Here is a 20,843-nt window from a genome sequence, read left to right as displayed (position 1 = left end):
CAAAACTCTTGCATCACCGTTTGTTCTAATAATCCTATGTCCTCTCCACCCCCCCCCCCCAAGCCTGGACATTTGCAGAAAAGAAAAAACACATCTTTGGAAACCTATCAATTTGCAGAGGAAAAATGAGGATAAGCCTTGAGTACCTTTAAAACAATTCTTTTAAAAAGAAAAACAATCACTCCTTAAGTGTATTTAAAATAAATATGTAAAACATTTGAAAAAAGACATGGTTGTGGTCACCATTGTTACTTGTTTATATTTTTAACCCCCTTCTACCATACATAACCCACACAGGTACAACAGTAATCCAGAATTATAATCACCACACTACATACAGTAATTTCTCATTTGTATTCTTTGTCTGCTTATTTATATTTACTTATTTTTACTCCACATATCCTCCAAGAAACTGTATTACAGTGTTCTATGCCCTTTTGCAATTCACAATGCAAAATTCATTTGAGGTGGTGATTGAATCAAAATCAGCTACTGCACTTGTTACCTGAGACCTGCTTTCCTATTTACAGTATCCAGTGACACTGTAACCTCTGTGCACTCCAACTGACGGTTGAATATCAGTTCCTCAAGTCTCCTAGTTCTCCTCTTCTTGTAACAGCAGAATAGGAGACTTGGAAGGGACCTTGGAGGTCTTCTAATCCAACCTCCTACACAGGCAGGAAATCCTATACCATTTCAGACAGATGGTTGTCCAATTTCTTCTTAAAAACTTCCAGAGTTGGAGCAACCACAACTTCTGGAGACAACTTGTTCCACTGATTAATTGTTGTGTCAGGAAATTTCTCCTTGGTTCTATTTTGCTTTTCTCCTTGATTAGTTTCCATCCATTGTTTCTTGTCCTGCCTACAAGAGCTTTGGAGAATAGGTTGACCCCCCTCTTCTTTGTGGCAACCCCTTTGATATTGGAACAATGCAAAGCAAAATACATCCTTCCTGGTGGAACCCTTCAAACAAGTCTATCTTTCTCAAAGGAAAGCAGGAACTGGGGAAAAAATCTGAAAAATACACCTGAGATGTTTCCAGGCAGCAGGAAACATGCCTATGAGTTGGGATACATTGTTAGGGTGGTCTACTAGACCAGAAGCCTTTTGTAGTTGAGTTGTTCCATCCTTAAGCTAGAGTATCTGACCAAATATCCTTTTGATATATGTATAGTTATGTGCATAGAATGGAAGTTAGGCATGGACTTAGAAACATGAAAAACATATTAGGTTTTGAAGAACACTAAGCAGAATTGTAAATGTAACATGAAATCATCATTGGAGAACATTAAGTATGAATGCACACTTTAGAAGTAGGTACTCCATGTTCCTTATTTATATCTTAATTTCAATTTTGCAGCTTCTCATGCCATTTGCCATCCAAAATATTATGATCAACTTTAGGATAATCCAAGGTAGAATGGCCATAATCTTCTAAGCATCTTTGCAGTGTTTGCTCTCCAGCCATATTTGGTCCCTAGCTGAGCTGCTCAACCCCCTTCCAGGCCTTTCAATGGGACTCATTGAGCAGAAAGCGGCATACACCAAAACAACACAGGCCACAATCCTGGGCCAATCTTCACAAAGTTGCACAGCTGTGTGTTACACATTCCTTTATGGCGCCCACATATTACAATGGCAGTGGTTATTGTTTCTTTTGGGGGTATACAACAAGCAACTGTATCGAGAGCCTATGATGTAATGAGCAGAAATGTTCTGCCAAGACGCTCTGGAATTAGAGTTCACACTGTGAACATTGTGTCAGATAGTGAGAGAATGAAAAACAATATGAAATTAAGATAACAAATTACAGTGAGTGACAGAATACACATTTTGTTCTAAATCTGTTTGACTCCCAAGCCAGTTTGCTACTAACATGTTCAGTGCCAAAGCGGTGGTGTTCTGAACTAACAAATATCTAGAGCCACTGCTGAAATGGAGATCCCAGAGCCCATTGAAAACAATGGGATCAGATGCACCAAGGCTAAGGATTGGTAATTAGGTAACTCTTATCTGCAGTTCAAACTGAATAGGTGAAATTCCAATGGCAGGTTCAGGGCCCATTCCTGGGATAATACTACATGATCTACAAGCAAATCTTAGTTATCATGTATTGGTTCAATCTGAAGACGGGGTCATTTTTCTCTCTCTTTCATATGAGAAGTCCTATATTTCCTTCCCTTCCTTCACCAGACAAGTCATGCATATACTTAGCTTCTCATGATCATGATGATCTGAGTATAACCATCAACTACTAAGCAGGAAATATGGCCAGCTCTCAAAGAATAGGGCTAGCCTTACAATTTCTACTTTATCCCTTCTCTTGTTTGTAGCCACCCAGTTCTAATCTCCAAGAAAGGCTTCAAGTGGCACAACAAACCATTAACTAGACAACCAGACAATATTTTACCTAGCCATATTCTGGGGAAAAATCCTAAATAGTTAATTTAGGTTTCGTCTGTTGTGAGAACCTAGAAAAATGGGTTCATTCAGTAAATCTATGAGTTAGGTTAATCATGGGTTAGGCACATTGTAGGAAAAGTGTCCTAATTATTAGATCAAACTATATTAATATTTATTTTTTAATGGGAAAAAGGCACGTATTCTCCAATCAGTGAGGTCTGCACGGTCAAAGCCCCACCCCTCTTCTATTCACATCAATGTCATGCACACATAAAAGGGGCAGGACTTTACACAGTTACATCTGCCATCTTGATTTTTTTTTTACCCTCCTAAACGCCTGTGTCCCCATTTATATTAGAAGCCACAACCGCAACAAAACTTGCACACCACATTCTGAATTGCTAGAATGACTGGGTTAGAACAATTTGCAAGGGAAGATATCAACAGGCAAAATGAGAAGAAAATAAACTCATTAATTTCAACATTTATTCCAGTATATTGTACAGTATTTCACTTCAAAACAAAAGGCATCATTATCATCATCAGTATTCATTGGATGTGACTTGAATTGGCTCTGATTACAGTACAAAAATTTAGGTAATAGTTCAATCGCTTATGTCAGAATACAAATTAATTGAAACAAAGTAAAAAAAACAAGTTGGCAGAAAGGAGACTGAAGAAAGTACATTTAGGATCGGTCCCACTGCCTATATATATAAGGAGATATATACATTTTTTGTTATTTACCTTGCAATTAGAAATAGGTCTCTTTAATTTCCTTCATACTGATGCATGTAGACAAAAAACAAAACAAAACCCACTGTTACTGAAATAGTCATCTTCCTTATAGCGCTTGTTCTGTTTTCAGACTGAGAAAACAAAGAGATAATCCCTTAATCTTTGGGGAAAGAAAACATTTCTGCAGTTGGAACACAGAGGCTTCTTTCACCCATCTTGGTAAGCACTGCCAGATAAGAAGGCCTTGAGTGATATAAAAGGAAGGGGTAACTCATTCTGCAAAATCAGTTTCAGACAATTCAGATACATATTTGTTAATCCTGTTCCTAGCAAGAGGGAGGGAGGAGGAAGGAATGGAAAAAGAAAACAGGCTTAATATTTCGACAGAATTATGAATGAAAAAGCCTGACCAAAGAAGACTGTGTCTGGACCTAGCTTGATTTTTATTTGCTATTTCTATTCAGAGAAATGGGGTGTTTACGCTTTACAAACACCAGGTTGTTTTTTTTCTTTCTATCTTCTACAACCGATGCAGCTTAGAAGGTGGAAGATGGAAGTAAATGGAAGACCAAAATTTGAATGTAAACCCTTCCATTTGTGCCCAAAAATGTTTCTCCAAGGCTTGGGAAGTTTCGGGAGCTCTTATACGTGGGCACTCTTCGCATGGGTGGGAGAGCTGGATCCAGAAGCATAGTAGAAGCGGTTCTCTCCAAACGTTTGAGCATCACCTGAACAACAAACAATGATGCATCCACCGAAGAGGCAAAGAGCCGATCCGATCCAGCCAGTGTAGAGGGAATATCCAAAGCTCATAATCATGGTTTCACGGTGAGCACTCACAGGGAACCAAATGGTAGCCACAATGCCACACAGAGCTGGGGAAACATTTAAAAAAAATCACTGTAGCCCATCACAGAGTCTAGAATTCCACAGCAATTTACAAATCCTAGATTTAACAAGTGTCTGAAATGTGCACCTATGTTTAAAATAAAATTAAAGGTCAGGATGTTGTGCAGTCATATCAATGGCACCTATTAGAACAGTGGCTCTCAACCTTTTTAATGCCGCAACCCCCAACCGGTCGTAAGTCGAGGACTACTCAACTGGTTGTAAGTCGAGGACTACTCAACTGGTGCAGCACCGTTTGCAGAATGGGACTTTTGGCGGGCTCAGCAGGGCAGAGACAGCCTGGACAATTCTTATTGGCTTTTGAAAGCCAATAGAATTAGACTCTATTCAAGAGAGTCTATTCTATTGGCTTTCAAAAGCCAATAGAATAAAAGGGAGTAGCACAGCTAAGGAAAAGGGGAAAACAAATGGCGGACTGCGTTGTTTGGCGACCCCTGTGAAGTGGTCGTTCGACCCCAAATGGGGTCCTGACCCACAGGTTGAGAACCACTGTATTAGAATGTGTTGTCATGCAAGCCTTTTGATTGATTTTTCTGAATGCCCAAACATGCTTTCTTTTTTTTCTTTGAAGACATTTCACTTCTCACCCAAGAAGCTTCTTCAGCTCTGAAGCTGAAGAAGCTTCTTGGATGAGAAGCAAAACATCTTCAAAGAAAAACAAGTCCAGTTGCCTCGTGAAAAAGCATCTTTGGGATAACTATGGATGACTGGATGACTGAAAATCTCCATAGAAATTTTTCTGAATGAATTCTCCAAAAAGCAGATACATTAAGTACTATTTCTTAAATGCTCAAGCACTTAACAATTATCTTTCACTCCTCAGCACTACTCGACGGTCGATTCAAGAGGCTCCTGTTTAGTGAGTGACTATGCCCCTATGATAGGGCTGAAGTTGAAACTGTGGAGCATGTCTTATCATACTGCCCTATGTATAACACAGCCAGAATTAAATTACTGTCTCTCCTTGGAATTGATCCCTCTGGTTCTAATGTTAGTAATTTGGTCTTATATTGTCTAGGAGATGACTCCTCCTATATTACTTCTCAGGTTTCTAAATTTCTTTTAAGAGCTGTAACTACTAGAGGAGAACGTTGTAATTCCCTTTAGCCAAGGCTTCTGGTGTTAACTGTTTGTAATTGTATTTTTCTTGTGTTTTCTTTTGTTACACTGGCATTTTGATCTGTGACTGTAAAATAAAAAATATTATTATTATCTTTCACTCATTGGCTTAAGGTGCAAAATAAACTTGTGACAATTTTTTTTTAATTGTCAAACATGGCTAAGCAGAATATGGGATTGTTAACTCTTAGATTTTCACTCTTTGACTACACCAAAGCCTAGTGGTCTGAGGTAGCAAACTGAATTAATGCATATTGTGAAGAAATATCTCCCTTTGGTGAATCTGAAATAGACTCCTTTCTATTTTTATTGAGGATTATATCAGGTCATTTTTTCCATCTCTTTGCTACTGTTTTCATTATGCTTTTCTTTCTTGTGTCTTTTTTTAGTGCAAGAAAAGGAGATAATGTTCCTCCCTCCAATCATATAATTTGGCCTTGCAAGAACTAGATCCCTGAATAATTAACTAGACACTGAAATAAAATAAAAATTCTAAGCATGCTCAGTCAAGAGTCCATCTCATCAAAATCAGTTATTACTCTGAAGGAAATAAAATTTCATTGTGCAATCTGTCTTTTATTTTACAATCACCTCTTCAACCATCTGAAGTACCCTTGGCTTTCCATGTGACCATTAAATCCCAATAGAAATGGTTAAGAAGAGACTTTTCCACAGTCACTTTTTAGATATATTGGAAAATGTAGGCAACTAAAGAAGCTTCAGAGTATAATAGAACAAAGGATTGCAGCAGCAATTTTTATTTCCTCCAAGAGCCGAGTTGGTGTAAATGCTCCACTAAGAGAAATCCAAAAGAAATTCTCTATCATTCTGAGAATAAGATAAAATAATAGATGCCTTTGAAATAATAGAAAATACTTGTGGCTCGGGTTTTAGATTTTTGGCAGTGGTTTGCTCTCCAAACTTGTTTCAATTTATTTCCTGGACGTTTCGTTACCAGACTAGGTAACATCATCTTTTCTTGTCCTATTCTCCTTAGCTTATAAATGTCTTCTGTAATGGTAATAATAGATGCCTTTTGGGAGAAGGGGGGTAGAAACTGGACATCAGATTTCAGCAAGGCATTAGAAAACATGCTTGAGAGGGCAGCACTGAAATGGGGCACACAAAATTGCACAGGTTCTTTTAATGTGGGTGTGACACATTGCATGCCCATAAAACAGAAGTGTGGCATGGGTCACACAGTGGGAGCCACCATCCTGATCTTTTTGCCCGCCCCCCACACACCACTGTGCCAAGGGCTTTTTAAAAAGCCAAAATTATTCTATTTTACATTTATGCCATAAGAATCCAACACTATGGAACTGTCAAAATATGAAGTCCCATCTTGATTTAGGAAAAAGCAATGACTTGACAACTGAACTGGCCAATTATTTTTTGCCTGCAGCGGAGAGACACACTGGATTCAATCATTTAAATTCTTTGAGAACCCAAGTGTAACAAAACGCTAGGAGAACCTATGGTGTCCCAGAGACCACATGGAAAATAGAATAAGGCAGTGTCAAAATCCCGAGGTTACAAAAGGAAGAAAATTACAGGAAAAAATAGAAAACAGGGATCAAATGTTTGACTTAAGAGGACTAGGATGTCACAAGCAAATTTGCAGCTGTTAAAAAGAGAAAAGAGCAGGAGAGATGACAGGAGATTGGTAAATTCAAATCGTTTCTATCTAGGACCTCCCAGAGCATCAAACGTCCAACCCAAGTCCATGATGGACACTGTTAACCGTATGTGAGCAACCCTGCCACAAAGTTTTCAAGCAGCCTATGAAATGTTGAGGGGAGAGTGTGTTTGTCTGGAGATTCCATTAATTCCACAGTGATTTAGGTAGCTTCAGAGAAGAGCAGAAGTGGGAACATTAGGACTTGAAATCTCTGCATTCTCAATAGGTAACTCTCTTTGTCATATCCAGGGAAAGCATTTTAAAACAGTGTCTGGAACCAAGAAATGTTGCTGTCAGAAAACCATATCATCATAAAGCTATAAGGGATTTCAGGAATCATCTAATCCAGCCTCTTGCTTGGTGTAGGATTCACTAAAATGTTCCAGAGAGGTGTGGAGTCCTTGCTGGTCTCTGACCTTGGCTGTTTTCTTTCAGACATTTCAATACCCAACTTGGCACTGAAGGTGTTATCTAGTTGAGTAATGAAACATCTGCAAGAAAACAACCAAGCTCAGAGAGGATGAAGGACTGCTCAATGCAACCATGAGCTACAAATATTCTATTCTTTTGGTCTCAAGTCACTGTTTGAAGACCTCTAAGACAAGGGGAGGAAACTACTTCATGAGGCATCTAATCTCCTGATGGAAAGTGAGACCTCCTGAGGATCTCCTGATTCCTGCTGATTCCTAACTTGAATCTACTTTCCTACAAAGAGGAAGCAGATTTACAATGAGACCATACACTCTCCTCTTTTTATCTCTACGTATCTCTTTCTCCATTCTCCATCTCTAACTGTTCCAGTCATCACCTTCATCTCTGTCTTTGTTTTGTCCTTGTTTTGCTTTGCTAACTTGCACTCCTTTTCCTCCTCCTTTCCACCAGCCAAGGACATTTCTTTTAGCAAAGACTGAACCATTGGCATCTGTTCAGGGGTCAAACTATCCTTTTGAGAAAAGCAGAGAAAACCTGCAGATGCTCATGAAATGTCCACAGAGAGGGTCCAAAAAGTCAAACTCGTGGCTGTGACAAATAAAAAGCCCTGCCTTTTTTGTAGATATGGACAAGATCACAGCAATCGTGAAAAGTAAGCTTCAGTCACAAAGCTGTAATTGCCATTGGTCATACACCCACACACACACACAACATAGATGCTGCTGGACTGTATTCGAATAAAGATCATACTCTTCATCCAGGATATCAAAAGACAAAGCACTGAGAGCTTCTTTTTTTTTTAGACAAACAGTGCAAATGTGATACACAATATTTTTTTAAAATATATTTTTAACAGTAATTAAAAACCTTAATAAAAGATTAAAACCAACTTAAACCTAGCAGTTCTAAACTGAATTCTGCTGAAGGGACACTGTATCTAAATCAGTTCTTATATAAATGGAATTGATTGAATCAAGTTAGTAGAGATTTAAGGCCAAATTTTGTAATCTTATTAGAACAAATCCCACAGAATTGCAATTTTAGAGCCTAGCATTCCCAAACTCTCCTCCTACTCTTGACTTATAGATGCTTTCTTTCCTGTTTTATTATCTTATTGGTTTATTCCTCCCTTTTGATTTCTGAAATAGGCCCAGGAAGAAACTTGAACTAAATTACTTATAATAACTTGAGATCCTTTACCGATGAATATGTATGCATACATCGTCTGTTACTTATACATTAGTTTCTCCTGCCTTTCTAAGTTGTATAAATATGAGCATATCCCTTTTTTGGCAGGGGTTGTTCTCTCAATACTTTTTGGAGGGAAAATCAGCAGCAAATGCAATAAGCCTTGATTATTTGCTTTAGGTCCTGTATTGGATTCCTCAGAACAGACCAGTACATCTACAGAGGGTCAAAAGCATCAAAATGGCAAGAATGACTGACAGTTAACTCTCTGCCTTTTTGACATGTCTCGCAGGCATCACATGAGCATAAAAAAGGGGAGGGCCTTGATCATGTGGTCATGTTGCCATTTTACCCCAGATAACCCCTCACGCACATCCAGATGTTTCTGGTGCTATTCAGCCAATACATTTGGACAGACAAGCACAGCTAGGAAATACCAGCCCAGAGAAGCTGGATGGAACGAGACTATGATTGTTCTTTCAAATTAATTCATATGAATGGCTCAACTCTCATTCTTCTGGCTTTAAAGATTTGCTTGCAGACAAATGCATTAACTAATTAGCTGCCAACAAAGAGCTCTTCCTTACAACTGGGCTAATTTGCCTTCTTACAGTGTTTAAATTGCCAGAAAAGAATGAGTTATTTTATTTATATTTATTTAAATTTAGATGCTACCTCAGGGGTCTTCAAACTTGGCCCTTTTATGACTTGTGGACTTCAACTCAGAATATATTCCTGAACTGATTTTGTTGCAAGTAGCCAAGAGACTGATGTGAATGTCCTATCTCCCATTGAACCATAATCTCTTCAGCAGTTTATAGTTTCTCTGGCTTCCCACAGTTCGATTAAATCGTTTTTTAGAAAAAGATATCATAAGGGAACTTCCCATAGTTTTTTCCCAAGATGAGAAAAGGGAGCCCCCCTGGAGGATTCAGAGTAGTGGAAAAATGCAAACAGGAGATATTGAGTATATTGAAAGCCAATCTGGTGGACTGGTTAAGGTGCTGGCCTAGGAATTAGGAGACTATGAGTTCTAGTCCTGCCTTAGGAAATGAAAACAATAGGTTGGGCAACTTTGCACCAATTATTCTCTCTCAGCCCAACATACCTCACAGAATTGCTGTTGTGGGAAAAACAGGAGGAGGAAAGAGTATTAGGCATGCTCCCTGCCTTGATTTACTTATAAAGTGATAAAGGCAGGATAAAAATCTAATAAATAAATAAGTTCTGCCACATCAATATCCTTCCCACTGGCAAATTGTTTTAAACCAAACTACAATTCCTCCGCTCTCTCCTATCTGCCAATCCACAGCAGGGCACAATTATTATGGCTCTGAGTTCGAAGTTCGCCGTGGATGTCTTCAGCCAATCATTGTGCAGCTTAATTGGCCAATAACAGAACACAGGAAATACCAGCTAATGGACACTCATTTTCTAACTTTCCCATTCTGGAAGCCTTAGGGCAGGGATAGGCAACCTCGGCTCTTTTATGACTCGTGGACTTCAACTCCCAGAAGTCCACGAGTCATAAAAGAGCCGAGGTTGCCTATCCCTGCCTTAGGGCTTCCCTTAGCCTCTTCAAGAACAAATAATTTTCTATCCCGCACCCCGTACAGAGTCTATGCCCTCGAAAACATGTATTTGTGTTGCTTTGTAACTTTGAAGAACAACTTTTATGCCAGCTGATTAAAGAGAAGACAGTTTATTTAAGTATTAGCAAATACAAAGACAAGTCTAGGGAACCTTATATTTTTTTAAAAAAATACATTTGTGAAAGTTCTGAAATTAATCCAAAGAATTTCTGTCACATAATCTATGAGCGACATAAGTAAAGAGTGATATTAGGGTTGAAGCCAAATTGTTATCATCCTCATTTTTCCGGGCTCAAAATACTATTGTGAAGGTTTGTGGCTAAGCTGCCAAAGTCACAATTCCTTCATTATTAAGGAAGTTATCTTTCCATTTTCAAACATAGTTTCTTTACTAAAGGCAATAGCACCATCAAAATATGCTAGATAAATTTTTAAAAGAGAACTGATTGCAACTCAATTCCAGCCTCATTCAATTTTTGCATTCACACATGGGGCTAAATCCAGATGTCCATTTTTTTTAATGATCCGTTGAAGAACCCATAGTGTATAGTTTGCATATAGCAATCATAATGACTAGAATTATATATTATGCTAAGCCAAGTGGAAACAAACTATACAATGGTTTGTGAAAATGGAAACCATAATAATGAAGAAATGGTGACTTTGGCAGCTTAGCTACAATCCTTCACAATAGCGTTTTGAGGCTGGCAGAAACAAGAATGATAACAATTTGGCTTCAACCCTAATATCATTCTTTAGTGATGGAGGAGGAGGAGGGGGGGGAGAGAAAAAATCCTATAAATCTGCAACCACCAGAACTGTAAGAAGTGGAATAGAATCTCACTTTCAGATGTAAGAAGATTGGAATTACAAGTAAGAAGAGTTAGGGATGGTCTCTAAAGCAATCTTCTCTCAGGTGACCTCCTCCAGATATGCTGAGTCTGCAGTTCCCCAAATGTCTGACAGAATAGAATAGAATAGAATAGAATAGAATAAGAATAGAATAGAATAGAATAGAGCTGGAAGGGACCTTGGAGGTCTTCTAGTCCAGCCTCCTACTCAAGCAGGAGAATCTATACTATCTCAGATAAGTGACTGTCTAGCCTCTTTTTAAAAATCTCCAGATGGAGCGCCCATGATTTCTGGGACAAGCTATTCCACTGGTTAATTGTCCTCACTGTCAGGAAGTTTCTCCTTAATTCCAGGTTGCTTCTCTCTTTGGTCAGTTTCCAACCATTGTTTCTTGTCCTGCCCTCTGGTGCTTTGGAGAATAGTTTGATGCCCTCTTCTTTGTGGCAGCCCCTCAAATACTGGAATATTGCTATCATGTCTCCCCTAGTTCTTCTTTTCTTTAGACTCTAGCCAAACCCAAGTCCTGCAGCTGTTCTTTGTATGTTTTAGTATCCAGGCCTAGGACGGAACCTTGTGGTACCCCACTGCTTACTTCTCTCCAAATGGCTAATATTAATAAGATAAGAGCTGAGAAAGGTGCATCCATTCAGAGTATAAAGTTCCTTTGATGCAAGCTCAGCTACTCATGTCTTCATCACCTCTTCCATGTAGTTTCGTTGGAATAATACTGTACAGTAATGCCTTTTTCTAGAATGCTTTTTCAACTTTCCAGGCTAGTTTAGAGAGCTGATGAGTAGCACTCAGGCATTATCTGGCTTCAGTTCTGTGTAGCTATCTAAGTTAAGCTGCTTAACTACAATTCCTAGTAGTTCCAATCATTATAACCAATGGTTAGGAACTCTTGGAGTTGTAGTCTGGCTACATCTAGAAATGTATAACCTCCTTATCCTTGCTGTCAGTCTCTCTAGGTCTTTGGTTGTTTAACCTGTTGGAACAGTTGGATTTTGGACTACATATTGCAAATTGCAGAGAACTTGGAAATCTCTACTGCAGCTGGACATGTCTTCTCCAGTATGGTGGAAACTGGGCATCCATTATAATAAAGCATGATGTCAGTGCTGGCTGCCAGAAGGAGAGAGTCCACTTCAGGGCATGGCAGCACAAAGAAGCTACTCTCCTCTTGGCCATCCCATCCTCCTTCTCCTCCTCCTCAGCTAAATAAACTGGTGAAAAAAGACACCAAGGCCTCTTGTGAGATGGCAAGGCTCAAAAATGCACAGGTGCTAATGATGATTGTATTGGCCATTGTTGTCAGGGTGATACTGACTGGGTCTTCCATACTGATCAGAAGAAAATACATTATATGAGAATTGCTCCAGACCAACATAAACCTAACAGCCCAGTAGTAGGGGGAGGAGGACACACAGGGACAATCATCTTCAGAATTCTATATTAATAAAACTCAATTGTCCTCTTTGGTTTCCTGAAAAATGACAATCCCTCTGAATTTGATAGCTGCTTCCATTTTGGCAATTGTGTGAACCAGCCAGCCCCAGTATAAGCTTCCCCATCATGGTGAACCTCAACTGTTCTGTCATCCTTGGTCATTTTTCCAGGACAGGTAGTCCTTGACTTGCAGCCACAATTGAGGTCAACATTTCTGTTGCTAAGTGTGACAGTAAGTTTTGCCTCATTTTGTGACCTTTCTTGCCACAGTTGTTAAGTAAATCATTGAGGCTGTTAAGTTAGTAACCCGGTTGTTAAGTGAATCTGGCTTCCCCATTGACTTGGCTTGTCATATCTATAATCCTGCAGCTGTTATAAATATGAGCCAGTTGCCAAGTGTCTGAATTTTGATCCTGTGGCCATGGAGATGCTGCAACAGTTGTAAGTATGAAAAATGATCATATTTTCAGTGTTGTTGTAACTTCAAACAATCACTAAATGAATGCTGCTTGGCAGCAGTGGTTAGAATGCAGCACTGCAGGCAAACTTCACCCGCAGCTTGGCGTTCAATCCTGACCGGCTCAAAGGTTGACTCAGCCTTCCATCCTTCCGAGGTCGGTAAAATGAGGACCCACATTATTGGGGGCAACATGCTGACTCTGTAAAGTGCTTAGAGAGGGCTGTAAAGCACTATGAAGCAGTATATAAGTGCTGTTGCTATTGGGGCCGTATAGTTTATATTGGCAGTCGAGGACTGGAGATAAGAACTGGAAGGAAGGCCCTTTAGTGTGACCATAAACCTCAAACACATCCTCAAGGAACTTTAAATCTGTTAGCTCTGGCACCTAATACTTGGAAGTCAGGCACATTGGCAGCAGCTGGGAACAGAAGCAAGATAGGGATCAGCAACTGGAAAAGGTCCTTTTATGCCAGCATTGATTTCTTCCAACTCAAGGTTGGATAGTGAGCACCTTAATTTTGTAATATAGAGAAGCCAGCATATCTGCATAAAGTACCTACAGGCAGTTCCCAACTTACGGCCCCAATTGGAGATGGAATGGTCTGTTGCTAACCATGCCAGTTGTTAAGTGGGTTGTGCCTGGTTTTATGGCCTTTTAATGGCAGTTATTAAGTGGTCATCCTACTTGTTAAGTGAATCACATAGTCATTAAGGAAATCCAGCTTCCCACCTCCCCACCCTCCCACCCTGCCCCACTGAGTTTGCTTGCTACTGCTATTGTAAATCAAGAATTATCTGTATACCAAAAATTTGTCCATTATAAAATGGATGGAGTCTTGCATCAATGCTTAACCAGCTCAGGAAGTAGATGCATTCACACATCTTAAGCTACATTCATGTTAACATTGGTTAGATTTGTTGAGGTTTAGAGTGAGTTAGGCAGATCAGTGCCATTTGGGTAACGTATGATTCAATATATTGTATAGATCAGGGGTCTTCAAACTTGGCCCTTTTATGACTTGTGGACTTCAACTCCCAGAATTCCTCAGGAATGTCTGCCCCAGCCACAAAGTCAGGTACATGTATGATGCTCTGTGCCAGGGGTTCTCAAACTTGGCCCTTTTATGACTTGTGGACTTCAACTCCCAGAATTCCTCAGCCAGCGTGAATTCTGGGAGTTGAAGTCCACAAGTCATAAAAGGGCCAAATTTGAAGACCCCTGGTATAGATATTCAAAACAGGTTAATTTAGCATGTTTGAATGCAGCCTTCAACGAGAGGCTGGCTCTGTGCCAGGTTAGAGTGATGATAACTATGATCCTGGGGCCAGGCACAGCTTTGTGGATCTCTCACTTGCTAGGTTAGAGTTTGATTAGCACCCGAGGAAGAGAATTGAGACACAGGGAAAACCTTACCCAAGAGGATTAGAAGGATTCCGCCCAGCTGAGAACGCCGATACTTAGCCACTCCAGGTTCATGGCCCATCCGAATGCAAGGCAAAACAGTCACCAAGAGGAAAACAGCTGGGAGTCCCAAAACTGTGGCAGCAATCATCAGGGCCCGACATGCCTGGACATACCCTGTGGGAAGAAAGACTTCAGAACTTGCAAAGCTACAGTGTTCAATGGTGCATATCTGCTTTAAACAACAGGGGTGTCCTCGACAACTGCAACTACCAAACAAAGGCCTTTCCCAGAGGGAAATATCCATTTGCATGACTGAGAACGTCCATCTGCACTTCCTCTCAGCGGGACCTCTAAAGCAGGGGTGGACAACCTTTTTTTTCCAGAGAGGAAAGGACAGCCCTTCCCTTCCAAAGGCTGCACAGATGACAACACAACACAGGAAGCAGAGTCTACAATTTTGAACTGGTTCGTTGTTGTTGTTCTTGTTGTTTTCCTGTGGTGTTGGCAAACATGCTGGCTTGTTATATTATATCAAACTTTCCATGACATTTTTATCATTTTCTTCCTAATTGTCAGTGTTAGGATTTTGGGGTGAACTAAAACCCAACAGGAATGCCCGCCCCAGCCACAAAGTTAGGTACACGTACGATGCTCTGGCTGGGGAATTCTGGGAATTGAAGTCCACAAGTCTTAAAGTGGCCACGTTTGAGGACCCCTGCTCTGTAGTGAAGCCCCTGTGCATGCCAAGTACCCTCTAAAAGGGGGAGGTGGAAACTTTCTTACTTGGAATACTAGGCTGACAAGCAGACTGAAACCAACCAATCAGCTCAAAATAATAATCTCCAAGGCTGAAAAATGTAGCGAAAAGTGAAACAAGAATGCCTAGGAATTCTCTGAGCTGACAAATTGATTTCTAAATGAAGTATAGGGTGATGATAGGTTTTTGTCTTCTTCCAACTACAGGTTGACTTACAATCACAACTCAGCCCAAAATTTCTGCTGCTAAGCAAGAGAGTTGTTAAGCTGTGCTCCATTTTAATGACCTGTTTTGCCACGGTTGTTAAGCGAATCGTGCGGTTAAGTGAACCTGGCTTCTCCCATGGACTGTGCTCGGCAGAAGGCAGCTGGGAAGGTTACAAATGATGATCACGTGATCCTGGAACAGTGCAACGGTGACAAATATAAGCCCATTGCCAAGCGCCCCAATTTTTATCATGTGACCAGGGGGGAGGGGTGCTTCACTGGTCATAAGTGTGAAAACTGGTCCTAAATCACTTTTTTCAATGTTGTTGTAATGTCAAACAGCCACTAAATGAATGGTTGCAAATCGAGGACTACTTGAACCATGTTCCTGTCACTTGCAGAAATTACAGTTACAGAAAATAACAGTAAATCATCTTCAATATTAGGAGGCAGCAAAGGAGCTTTATGACTGCAACTTGCAATGACATCAGATTTAAATAAAATAGAGGGTTGGTGTTTTGGAGCTTGAACGGGGAGATCTAGATTTAAATCTGCATTTCCCCATAGAACAGTTGGAAGACTTGGGGCCAGTCACAGTCTCTGCCTCTAGCTAATAATAGTAATAATAATAATAATAATAATAATAATAATAATAATAATAATGATGATGATGATGATGATGATGATGATGATGATGATGATGATGATGTTGGAAGGGACCTTGGAGGTCATCTAGTCCAACCCCCTGCTCAGGCAGGAAACCCTATACCATTTCAGACAAATGGCTGGTCCAGTCTCTTCTTAAAAATCACCGCTTCTGGAGGCAGGTTGTTCCACTGGTTAATTGTTCTGTCAGGAAGTTTCTCTTTAGTTCTAGCTTGATTAGTTTCCATCCATTGTTTCTTGTCCTGCCTTCAGGTGCTTTGGAGAATAGCTTGACTCCCTCTTCTTTATGGCAGCCCCTGAGATATTGGAACACTGCTATCATGTCCCCCCTTGTCCTTCTCTTCATTAAACTAGACATACTCAATTCCAGCAACCATTCTTTACATGTTTTAGCCTCCAGACCTCTAATCATCTTTGTTGTTCTTCTCTGTACTCTTTCTAGGGCTGACCCCACAAGGTTGATGTAAGAATATGGTCTGGGCCATGGACCGGTACAGGGCTGCGACATGCCAGCAACTGGTCCGCACAAACAAGCAAAGCCCCATTTGCATGATGCAGGCAGCACACAAAATCACACACTCTCTGGTGCATGGAAAAACCTTTCTCCACGGAACTGGTCCCTGGTGCCCAAAAGGTTGGGGATCTCTGGTCTAGGGGAGGAAAATAATTGCATGATCACTAGAGGTTTGAAGATAATGAGATTTACAGTCATGCACATCAGAATAACTCCAGGTTAGAGAAAACTGATATCAGTAAACTGGAGAATGAGAAGTATGAAACTTAGATTTATTATATGCAAACAGGAGCTGGTGTAGAACTGAGTCAGTTAAACTCTGTGGGACTATAGGTCTTCCAGAGAGGAATAACCTATAGTTTGAGTTTATGCTGGCTGCTCATGATGTCATGTTGCTAAAAGTGAGCAGAATTCCAGCTTGCAGGTGCTATTTTATTTGGGACTTTAAAATTTTAATCAAAGTATTTGTATTCCGACCTTAAAAATCCATTACTTGAAATCTGCCGCAAAAGATTAGCCGTCAAAAGATTAGCATTTAAAACATCTCAGCCTGGAAATGTATTCACAGGGACAAAATTGAATAAAATTTACAGTCCTTCTACACTAATGTTCCCTGGGGTTTTTAGAATTTAAGCTATATGGGAATTGGAACGGATTTATTGAAGTTCCTGAAAAGTATGCAGAAAATATGAGTATATATCTCAGCCAGATCTTTTCTAACTATTGGAGTAATGTAATTCCTGAAAGGGACATTTCCCTATTTCAGTTTTCATGTTATGCTTGAATTTGTGGATATTTGCAGATTAATCATGCGGTTAGTTAAGTCAATCATGTACATAAGAAAAGCAGAATAGAACATCACCTTTTCTGGAACAACTGTCTATTCCTCCATCCTATTTAATAGCTTTTAATTGGAACTTCTGGAAAATCCTCTAGCTTCTATCAATCTTCATCAGCTGATATTCAGATGAATCTTTGAATTAGGAGATTACATAGAAACTGGCCATTAATAAACCTGTCCTCCCTGGAGCCCTCTGAGTTGGTGGTCATTTCTATCCAGTGGCAGGGAGTTCCATAAGTCCATGAAGCAACATATAAAAGTCTATTTCCAACTCTTACCAATCAAACTGGTGCTCATAAAGTTACAATGAAATAAGACCAATATACCAAACTTTTAAAAATGATATCATACTGGCTGGGCGAGGTCAAGCTCCTAGTTAGAACCTCTCATTAATCAGGAACTCACTAGCCAGCCTCAAGTAATTAGTCAAGGCACTGACCTACAGTTGAGGGATAATAGAGAAAAATATATTATGTATAATATAATAATATATTTTTCTCTATTATACCTCAACTGCATATGTAGTATAATAATATATAAGAGATATTTAGGAAACAAACTTATAGGTCTATGACTACATAAAATATTTCATGGTTCTAATTTGTTGCATCTTTTAAGCATTGTTTTATGTCATATGCACACAATGTGATCAATCCTCTCAATTTAATATTTTCAACTTTCTTAAATGCTACACGCAGGGCTTTTTTTTGTCATAGAACTCCCAGAACGGAGTTCCAGCACCTTTTTTGAATGGAACCTTGTAGGGTAGGCAAGGTGGGTTGTGTGATGTATGTGAGTTCCGGCACCCTTTTTTTTTTTTTACAAAAAAAGCACTGGTTATATGTGTATCTCTCTCTCTCTCTCTCTCTCTCTCTCTCTCTCTCTCTCTCTCTCTCTGTGTGTGTGTGTGTGTGTGTGTGTGTGTGTGTGTGCGCATTATATGTGGATTATAAATATTATTGTCATAATCTTTATATCCTTTATAATGGATGTGTGCATGCACACAGGATTTTTATACATGCATGCACACACGTATACAAATCCTAAAATCTGGAAAAGACGAGGAACATCTTAAACATAGGTTTAATACTGGTTGATAATGACTATGAACACTATTTATTAGTAATAATGCTAATTATCATGCTAACCCTTTGTTTAGTTCTTTATTATCAGAAAAAAAACATATCCTTCCTGGAGAAAGTGACTCTTGTAAAGTCATGGTCTAATAGGATAGGGAGCATAAAAAAAACCCACTTTTTTTTTTTTTGACATGGTGATTCTAAAACATATCCTCCCTGATAGCACAAACTTCCCATGCTGGAATAACAGAATTCAGCTGTTATTGTTTGTATAGCTTTGTATTTTACACCATACAGTGTGGAAAATATTTTCATTGTCTCCATTCCCACACAAAGTCACTGAAGCTAAACCACCAATAAAAAAGAGCTCCGTGATACAGAGCAGATGGTATGTTAGATTTCATTCCAGGCTGCCCAATACTATAAACAGGATTTACCAGGTAGCCCCTAAGCCCAACCTATTTTAAGACAAATGTCAAAGCATCTATGAGTCCCATTTTACTGATAGTTAAATAGAGACCCCAAGATGTGGAATATCCAGAATCAAACAAATTTAAGTGGTAATTTCTAGGAATTAGGGCCTGGCTGTGGAGTCAAAGACAGGCTTAAAAGATGACCCAATGCCACAGTGTCTGGAAGTTGGGTGGAAAGTAAATTTAAAAAATTATTACAGTTAGCCTGATTTTTGCTCTGCCCCTTTTGAATGTTTCCATTTGCCAGAAATTGGGATATTATGATCTGAGCATGTGCATAATAATCATAACAAAAGACAAAGAATTGGAGAAGATCTGAAAATCGAAACTGAAAAGATTACGGCATACAGCAACTATGGTGGTCCCATGGTGGTTACTGGGCACACTGAGTACTACACTAAAAAAAATCTTGGATGGCACTTAGAAAATCTGTGCATTGATAAATTTTCCATCTCTCAATTGCAAAAGGCCACACTGCTTGTATCCATACATATGAACTATGGAGAAACTTCCTGACAGTTAGAACAATTAACCCGTGGAACAACCTGCCTCCAAAAGCTGTGAATGCTCCAACACTGGAAGTTTTTAAGAAGAGACTGGACAGCCATATGTCCAAAATGGTATAGGGTTTCCTGCCTCAGCAGGGGGTTGGACTAGATGACTTCCAAGGTCCCTTCCAACTTCTTCTTCTTCTTCTTCTTCTTCTTATTATTATTATTATTATTATTATTATTATTTACTACACCAATACATTATGATGTCCTAGGAGGTTCTTGGGAGAATTCAATGCGTAGAATTCCTCAGTTGCAGGAATTTGGTACGTCTAGTCTAATGAAAAGAAGACATGATAGCAGTGTTCCAATATCTCAGGGGCTGCCACAAAGAAGAGGCAGTCAAGCTATTCTCCAAAGGATCTGAAGGCAGAACAAGAAGCAATGGATGAAAACTAATCAAGGAGAGAAGCAACCTAGAACTAAGGAGAAATTTTTGGACAGTTAGAACAATTGACTAGTGGAACAACTTGCCTCCAGAAGTTGTGAATGCTCCAACACTGGAAGTATTTAAGAAGAGATTGGACAGCCATTTGTCCGAAATGGTACACGGTCTTCTGCTTGACCAGGGGATTGAACTAGAAGACCTCCAAGGTCTCTTCCAACTCTATTTCACTGGAGTCCTCACTTCATAAATTCCTTCACAAATTTATCTCTCGCTCTCTGTTTATTCAAATACAATTTCAAATGCACCCTTTCTATAAAAGATTAACCCTAAATTTGTTGCTGTTATTGGGATTCTAAACAAACATAACTAGATTTCCCCATATATTACTTCTTTGTCTGTTCTAATTCTTTATCATTTTCCATGTTGAAACATAGCCTGTAAAATCTTTGGAACGTTGTTTGAAAATTTTCCAGCAATTCTACCAAACATTCCCAAATTTCCCTAAGAAGTCCTATCTTAAAATATAATAAGCGAGCACCGAAGCGGTGGGGTTTAGTTTGAGCTGGGAGTCTTTGGCAGTTGCTGGATAATCCATACCTGGTAATATGAGGATGTCCACCAGTGGCTTGCAGTGATACAGGCCTGTTGCCATGACGCAGTCGGCCCACAGTCCCTTGGACCCCAGCTCGTCCATCTTCCGGCAAGTGGTGATGGTGTATCCACAAGTCACAACCCAGTCATTTGTGGAAGTGGCCACAATCAAGCCAATCCAGCCGACAAAGCTAGCCACAAACCCAGTAAGATGTAAACAAGTGGCAACCATTCTTCTCCTAAGGCTGGCTGAACACTGAAAAACTGGTAAGCAACAAGGCGAGGGTCTGACTGCCAGTGGTCAGCTAAAGGCACTGAAATGAGATCAGCTGGGATGGAGATGCTTGGCATCTCTTAGCTCAGCCCCTGGGAGGAGACTGCTCCCACACAGATGGAGGGAGGTGGCTCAAAATGTGCCAAGTTTTGTTCTCCTTTTCCCTTTGTTTAAAACTTCCTGCAATTACACAGTAGGCAAAGTGAATGCAGAAAGACAAAGGGGAGTAGAGAGTACACATTTAGGTCTGAGCTTAAACAAGGCCTGATCCTAAGT

At 39.8% G+C, this 20,843-nt stretch overlaps 1 protein-coding gene across 1 annotated transcript; it reads right to left on the bottom strand.

Annotated features, from left to right (window-relative positions):
• Positions 1-2,872: 2,872 nt before the first annotated feature.
• On the bottom strand, positions 2,873-20,619 carry CLDN11 (claudin 11). The gene is made up of 3 exons (XM_039337951.1): positions 20,300-20,619; positions 14,237-14,401; positions 2,873-4,018 (listed from the first exon to the last, which is right to left on the bottom strand). Exons 1-3 carry the CDS (start codon positions 20,523-20,525, stop codon positions 3,786-3,788), a joined length of 624 nt encoding a protein of 207 aa, XP_039193885.1. The 5' UTR covers positions 20,526-20,619; the 3' UTR covers positions 2,873-3,785.
• Between the last annotated feature and the right edge of the window lie 224 nt (positions 20,620-20,843).

The sequence above is a fragment of the Crotalus tigris genome, unplaced genomic scaffold (assembly GCF_016545835.1).
Source record: "Crotalus tigris isolate CLP2741 ecotype Arizona unplaced genomic scaffold, ASM1654583v1 scf7180000017549.6302385, whole genome shotgun sequence".
NCBI lineage: Eukaryota > Metazoa > Chordata > Lepidosauria > Squamata > Viperidae > Crotalus > Crotalus tigris.
The sequence above is the reverse complement of the archived record's forward strand: the minus strand, read 5'-3'. Positions and strand labels throughout refer to the sequence as shown.

What these genes read in the sequence shown, in the direction of transcription:
- CLDN11 (XM_039337951.1), bottom strand. Translation starts at nt 20,525, where the DNA reads ATGGTTGCCACTTGTTTACATCTTACTGGGTTTGTGGCTAGCTTTGTC. An exon ending in GGACATCCTCATATTACCAG is followed by an intron (nt 14,402 to 20,299) that starts GTATGGATTATC and finishes TTCTTCCCACAG; the next exon opens with GGTATGTCCAGGCATGTCGG. An exon ending in AATCCTTCTAATCCTCTTGG is followed by an intron (nt 4,019 to 14,236) that starts GTAAGGTTTTCC and finishes ATGTTTCCCCAG; the next exon opens with CTCTGTGTGGCATTGTGGCT.